This window comes from Salvia splendens, chromosome 19 (assembly GCF_004379255.2).
Source record: "Salvia splendens isolate huo1 chromosome 19, SspV2, whole genome shotgun sequence".
Classification (NCBI taxonomy): domain Eukaryota; kingdom Viridiplantae; phylum Streptophyta; class Magnoliopsida; order Lamiales; family Lamiaceae; genus Salvia; species Salvia splendens.
The window spans coordinates 868,319-875,620 of NC_056050.1; the positions used below are offsets into that span (position 1 = coordinate 868,319).

A 7,302-nucleotide genomic window follows, 5' to 3' on the forward strand; every position below is an offset into this window, starting at 1 on the left:
CGACAGGATGTGGTGGCGCATTAGCCAGGTGGGAAGCCTCACAACGGAGAGCAATGCCGGAAACAGTGGGAGCGGCTGAGGAGGCAGCTTAGCCGATTTGCCGGCATTTACACAAACAACCTCCGCACGGCAACCAGCGGCATGTCTGCCGAGGATGTGAAGCTTCTGTCGCACCAACAGTTCCAGGACTGTGAATTGGGTTTCGGGGAATTCAAATATTGGGAGGTCTATCTTGTGGTGCAGACTTCCCCGAAGTTCAGTTCTGGTGTTGAAGCTGGCTGGCCGAAGCGGACGAAGATCGGCGCCTCCGGGGAATACATTAGCAGTGCTGGTTCCCACGAACTCCCACCCGCTGAGGCAGAGTTCCCGACGCCTACATCGTCGGCCCGCCCCCGTCGCCTGGTTGGGCAGAAGTCCGCGGCGCGAATGGCTAGGGGAAGCGCCAGCGGGTCCGCCGAGGTCCAATCGGCCGCTCCTTCCATACACCTTCCCGAGCTCCCTTCACTCGCCCGCATCGCACAACATGATAATTTGTTACGTGCAATGGTTGAATGGCGGACATCGAACGACTGCGTGTGCAGGTCGATGCTTAAGGATGTCATCAACAGTATGCGGCGCGATTTGGGGATGGGAGATATGGAGGAGAGTGGCGATGAGGGGACTGGCTGCGGGGACGACGAGGAGTGAGACGATCGAAGTCGAAGTTTTTTTTAACTAAGTACTTTTTTTTAATTATGTATGTTTTATTTGTAATAATTATGTAACTTTTTTTAATAAAGTGGTTTTATTTTCTCTGTATTCGTGTCGAAATTTATTCCGTAAATTGTTTAATTTGGTGATTTTGTGAATTTTTATTATTGTGGGAAGTCCGTCGGGATGTCCGCCACTGTACAGTGGGATGTCCTTATGACGTGGCAGTGCAGTGGGATATTGATATGGCATGAGGTGTTTTTGGGACGTCCGCCGAGACATCCGCACCTCAGTGGATGTTCTTAATAAAAAATCCCACTCCTTTTCCTTTCTTTCTTCACACTCCCAATCATAAATCAGTTCCTCTCCGGTGAGCTTTCCTCAAATTCCTCCGGCACCCTTCAGAAATCACTGTTACACCCTTGAAGAATCCCCTTATTTCCAAACGTGTCCTCGCCGGAGCTGTGTATACATACGCGCATTGTGTATCTACCTCCAATAATGCGCGGATGCCTCAGTTCAGGCAATCCGGCGCCAATGGATCGCGAAACGGCGTCGTCTCCGATCACTTACCGCTCAGTGTCCGGGGCGGCTCCAGGCAGTTCCACCACCGCCGATCGAAGGCGCCGCCGCCGTATAAGATCTCTCTCGGATTCTGCGTTCTGATACTCGCTCTAATTCTGTCGATCTCCGCTTTCTTCTACTTCGCGCTGCAGAGTAAAGGTCTGTGAGTAATCTATCCGGTTTTAGTGAGCTTTTACAGTTGAAAATTTTGGTGATTGACTAATTAGGTATAGTGAATCGGAGCTCGGGGCTTTAGTGATGAGCCTTTGTGTTGAGTGATTAATTGCTGATATTTTTGTGGTCTTTGAACTGAGATAATGTTTTTCTAGTGGTGGAAATTTGTGTATGGAAGTAAATTTTGTTTTTTTTGGATTAAAGAGATCTAGCATGGCGAATTGCAAGTGATTTTGAAGTTGATTCTTATATTTGTGATGTTGAAGTTTAATCAATTCAACTTTGATCAAATTTAGAGGATTTGTAAAACCTTCATTTAGTTACTCCATTGTATTAGATCTGCAGTACCCCTCTGGTACATGTTTCAAAGGTGCTGAGATTTTATAGAATTTAAGATATAAGTCGAATTGATATTTCCAAATCCACGATCTCAATTAGGTATGTAGATGCTGATTAAGGCCTCGTTTTTGTGATGGATATTGAAGTTGAACATTTATTTCCAGCATTCAATCCACATTTTAAAATCCACCAATTGTTTGTGCTGATATGTTTGCTAAACAGAGCTTTTTGGAATTCCCGGTATCTGGATTGTTTCATCTAACTGCATCTAGCCGTAAAAATGGGTGAATGCTGACTTCTCGCATTAAACTATTTATACTTCAATTTGTGCAACTCGATATCACGAATGCTGATATCTAGAGAAACTTGCTAGCCAGGAGCTTGAGACATGCAACTCACTCATTCTTTCTGTGTCAGCAGTGGAAAGCAATAGACACCAGACTGAAGATGAAGACATTAGCAATGATACAGATTTTCTAATGGATGTGACACGAATACAGAGACCCAGGGAGCTTAAGTTTGGCGACGGGTCTGTTGCACATGGCCGGGATTCACGGTACTGGGACAGGGATGATAGAAGAAGAGATGAAGACTATACTGAGGAGGAACAGGAGCGTGCCCAGAATGTTTCTGAGGATAAGGTTCGCTTTCCAGTTAATAGGAGAGATAAAGTATCTTCTAATGACCGTAGCTCGGATCACCATAGGAATGGTTTATACAATGAGGCTGGGCGCAATGAATTGAAAATGTATGAGGCTGAATATGAGGCTTCTTTAAAGAGCAATGGGAAGTCCACAGATCAAGATGATCACAGAAACCAGCAGTCACAGGATACTGATGGGAGGGGACATAGAGCACTAGATGAGATGGATGAATATGATGATGGTATTGACTTACAGGACGATCTAATGGATGAAAGTAATGATACTGGAAATGATGACATCGACCACTCTACTGCCACTAAACCCCACAGCGGCAATAGAGGGGCCTCTCTGGTGCATGACACTAGTAAAAGTAAGCAGCATAACAATGAAGAAGTTGATGAGGCTTCTGCTGATTCATATGGGCAGGAGCAGGAGTCTCTTTCAGACTCCCAGCAAGTTAAATTTAACCTGATTTCTGAGCAGGCCAGTTCTGCGGAAGGTCAGCCTGTTAAGAGGTTTGTTCCTGAAAAGCGCCCGGGTTCGAAAAAGAAGTCCAAGCGTCGGAAATTTTCTGGTAATTCATCTAATTATCAATCACTTTTTCTTGAAAGTCATATTACTCCAGTGATTGGCAAGCTTGTATGCTACTTAGTTTGAGTCATTTTTCCTAAGTCACATGTTTATTCCATGTCTGGAACTCTGGATTCAATGCTGATGCTATGCAATTTTAGGTTCTTGTGAGATGAAATTTATGGATGCCTCTGCATTAATTGTGGAGCCCATAGAAAGTCGAAAATTTGCGAGATTTTCCTTGCAATATACAGAAAGAGAAGAGAAGCCCACTGAAGATGAAAATTGGCAACCTAGATTCGCTGGACATCAGAGTCTCCTAGAAAGGGAGGAATCTTTTAATGCCCAGGATCAGAACATCAATTGCGGCTTTGTGAAAGGTCCCAAAGGGTCAGCAAGTACTGGGTTTGACATAGCTGAAGATGATGCAAAATACATTAGCAGTTGCCACATTGCTGTTATGTCTTGCATTTTTGGTAATTCTGACCGCTTGAGATCACCAATTAGCAAAGCTGTAAGATTCTAAGGACCCTTTTCCTGCCTATTTGTTGTAGCTGTTGACTTCATTTCCATCATGCATAACTGATAAAATCAACTTGATACTTAAATTTAGTAGAAGTATAGGTAATTGTAAGTGTAAGTTGTAACTGGTTTTTCAATTTTGCATGAAAATAAATGGAAACAATGAAAATTGTGCAGGATTAGATTTCGTATTTTCCTTCATAAAAAGTTCTTTTAAAAAAGAAGTCCATCATTCAAGAAATTGGTAAACGATTCTCCCTTACACTTGAAGCTATTCAGGATCTGCTCTAAATAAGTGAGCCTTATTCATCTGTTTGGAATTCTTAGTTCATTTTACTTTCATTACTATGCACCTGAAAGTGTAGAGGGTATTTTTTTTTTCTGTATTTGGTTATTGTCTTCATTGGAGTTGAGTCAGTTGACATTATTAACTTTTGTATACCTTACATAATTGTCTGATTAAATGATACTCCCTCCGTTCCTTGTTAATAGAGGCATTTCTTTTCGGCACGGAGTTTAAGAATAGTGTGTTAAATGGATGGTGAAAAAGTAAGAGAGAATAAAGTAGGAGAGATGAAGAGAGAATAAAGTAAAAAGTAGAATTGCTTTTTGCCAAAAATAGAAATGACTCAATTAACTTGGAACTTCCCGAAATAGAAAAATGACTCTATTAACATGGAACGGAGAAGCTAGAGTTTTTTGTTGGGGTTTGAGGTCATAAAACATTGCTGATATTAGTTTGAACTCACATGTCATTTATCTGGAGAAGTAGTAGCGATTAATGTTGGAACTAAAACTTGATTGATTAGGTTACTACCTAAAGAGATCTCATAACTTTTCTACCAAAAATGTACTTACTTCATTTCTACATCAGGTCTCTCGTATGTCAAGGAAAAATGTATGCTTCGTTATGTTCGTTGATGAAGTGACTTTACAAACTCTTTCATCAGAAGGTCAAATGCCTGATACCATGGGCTTTGTTGGGCTGTGGAAAATTGTGGTGGTAAAGAATCTTCCTTACACAGATATGCGGAGAGTAGGGAAAATACCAAAACTTTTGCCCCACCGACTTTTTACTTCAGCAAGGTACAAAGAATAGCTAGAACATTTTCAAGATGGATTGAATTATACTTTTAATCTTTTGCTAGTTTTTAAAAGCTTGTCTTTGACTGTACTTTCTTATTTCCAATTTGTCACATCAACACAATTGTTTCTGGGGCCTTGACGAGCTTTGGAGTTTTTATACTGATAGATTTAGCCCAGCACCTAAACGGTGAATAATGTGAAATGTGTATTTTAGATATACATTTGTGTTTTAAAATTCTAATGTTGTCCAATTTTTAAAGCAATGGATTAACATCACACTCTTTACCTATACTTTCTCATTGACAATCTGAATTCCCAGTGCAATTTATTGTATATAGTTGCATTCCTGTTTTTTAGGTGGACGATATACAGTCCTAAAAGTTGGCCTCGAAATGCAGGGAACTTAGGAAAATGATTTAGTAGTATTTCAGCTAGGACTCTTCTCGTAGTAGTATTATATAGGAGTACTATCTTACGAATTGTATGCTAGTCATATCCAGGTGCCAATGTGGGTGGGTTGTTTGATATTTAATTCAAACGTATTCATGTCCGTAATGCACTCTGTCCGACACTCATTTTACTTGTGGGATTGGGTCGCAGTTTTACAATTTGCATCTCTTTGGCTAACTCAGTATTGATTGCCTCGTATATTTGAAATTTTGATTGATTGACAATGTATTTCTCAGCACCTTATTATCAACATCTCCATGTGCATATCATTTCAGGTACTCAATTTGGCTGGACAGCAAACTTCGTCTCCAACTTGATCCAATGCTTATTTTGGAATATTTCTTGTGGAGAAAAGGTCACGAATATGCTATTTCGAATCACTATGATCGCCATTGTTTGTGGGAAGAGGTGGCCCAAAATAAGAAGCTCAACAAGTATAACCATACCGTTATCGATGAACAGTTTGCATTCTATCAAGCAGATGGGATGAGAAGATTCAATGCATCAGATCCAGGCAAACTTCTTCCAAGCAGTATGATTTTGACAATTTGATCTTTACAAAATCCTTCCTTTCCGGTTGTGTTATCATTTCCTGTATATGACACGTTAATCGTATGGCAGATGTACCTGAAGGTTCTTTCATTGTTAGGGCTCACACGCCAATGTCAAACTTGTTTTCCTGCCTTTGGTTTAACGAGGTCGAACGATTTACTCCCCGTGACCAGCTCAGTTTCGCCTACACATATCACAAACTGAGAAGGACTAATCCAGAGAAACCGTTTTATCTCAACATGTTCAAGGTTTCATTGTAGTTCAATATATGTATATATACATACATACATCCAAGCATCACAATTGAACTCACACTATCGAATTTCCAGGACTGCGAGAGGCGAAAGATTGCTAAACTGTACCATCACAGGTCTGAGGAGAAGAGGAAAGCCCTCCAACACGAGACGGGGTAAGTTGCCCATCATGCCTCGCCTAGCATCACATGGAAACGGCTTCATTCTTTTGATCTGTGTGTCAATGTGGGAGTGGTGGATACAATCTCGTACGATGTATATTTCCAACTTGCTACGTCGAATGGTGAAGGCGCATTGCTTCCACCGACGCAATACGATCGATACAAGCGAGGCGAAGGTTAGCTCTTGCTGGATCTGCTACTTGATTGAATTATAGGACCACATAAAACATATAATCATGTTCTAGAGCCTCAATTCGAGTCCATTGATGAGATATATTGATTGTATAATGCCCAAAATTTTAGCATGTAACCATATTCTTTATGATAGCTACTGTTACAGTTTCTACACCATGTATTCTTGTCATCATTAACTTGATGAAATTTTGGTGGTTATTCCAAGATTTCCTTTTGCTTGCAGAACATATCAATTGTAGGTTTGAAGAAAACATAATATTTTAAATTTTTGTTTATGGTTGCATTTTAGGGGATTATCCATTCCAATCCAATAACAAAATTCATAATCAACAATCAAAATTAATGCTTAAGTATCTTATTTTGTAGTACTTATTATAGTATTAGTAGTGTTAATCATTTGAATTTCATATTAGTAATTTTCTTACATATCCAATTACTTTGGTAAATATATCGATTCATTCACTTTTCATCTTGTTTACTTGCACAAAATGAAGGTTTTCATACAATGAATAATAGCGATATAACCTCAAAAGTCCTCCCGTGGTTAGGAAATAATTATACTCCATCCGTCCCATAAAAAAATGTGCACTTTTAATTTTCGTTCGTCTCACTATCATCCACTACATTACTAACTACCATTTTCCAATTATCTCTTACTTTACCATACAATTTTCATCCCTCACTTTTACTTTACCAATTTTATCTTAATTCTCGTACCGTACCCATTGCACATATTTTTATGGGACGAGGGGAGTAGAAGTTATCAAGAATATGAAAGAGAAACACAAGATCGAATTATTTATTTAGTTTAATACGACGTGTATCTACGTTTGTGAATGATGCTAATGAATTTTATTATATAAGTAGGCAAAAATAGTAAACCTTAATCACACTCATAATAGAAATCGAGTTGGGTTAGTAAATTAAACTATTGTGGACTGATTTAGTTCCTTTCAAACTCCATATTTCCAACACCCATCTATACTTTACTTGGTCATTGTATCTCTTTTTCTTTCTTTTTTATGTTAGTTTATATAAGAACAAATTGCATTGAATTGAGATTGGGAGCCAAAAAATCTACTTCACCCAACGTAATTGTGT

The 7,302-nt window shown here is 39.5% G+C and overlaps 1 protein-coding gene across 2 annotated transcripts; it reads left to right on the plus strand.

Moving 5' to 3' along the window:
- The first annotated feature begins 1,024 nt into the window (after window positions 1–1,024).
- LOC121780209 (probable hexosyltransferase MUCI70) lies at window positions 1,025–6,426 on the plus strand. Of its 2 annotated transcripts, none has more exons than XM_042177739.1 (7): window positions 1,025–1,413; window positions 2,185–2,985; window positions 3,143–3,495; window positions 4,378–4,589; window positions 5,315–5,571; window positions 5,661–5,839; window positions 5,921–6,426. In XM_042177739.1, the coding sequence occupies exons 1-7, from the start codon at window positions 1,200–1,202 to the stop codon at window positions 6,002–6,004; spliced, it is 2,100 nt and encodes a 699-aa protein (XP_042033673.1). In that variant the 5' UTR covers window positions 1,025–1,199; the 3' UTR covers window positions 6,005–6,426. The 2 variants fall into 2 exon arrangements, with proteins under 2 accessions (XP_042033673.1, XP_042033674.1); XM_042177740.1 differs by having other exon boundaries at window positions 2,188–2,985.
- The last annotated feature ends 876 nt before the right edge of the window (window positions 6,427–7,302 follow it).

Coding starts and splice junctions, on each gene's coding strand:
- LOC121780209 (XM_042177739.1), top strand. CDS start 1,200: ATGCCTCAGTTCAGGCAATCCGGCGCCAATGGATCGCGAAACGGCGTC. Junction 3,496..4,377: donor GATCACCAATTAGCAAAGCT/GTAAGATTCTAA, acceptor TTTCTACATCAG/GTCTCTCGTATGTCAAGGAA. Junction 5,840..5,920: donor TTTATCTCAACATGTTCAAG/GTTTCATTGTAG, acceptor TCGAATTTCCAG/GACTGCGAGAGGCGAAAGAT.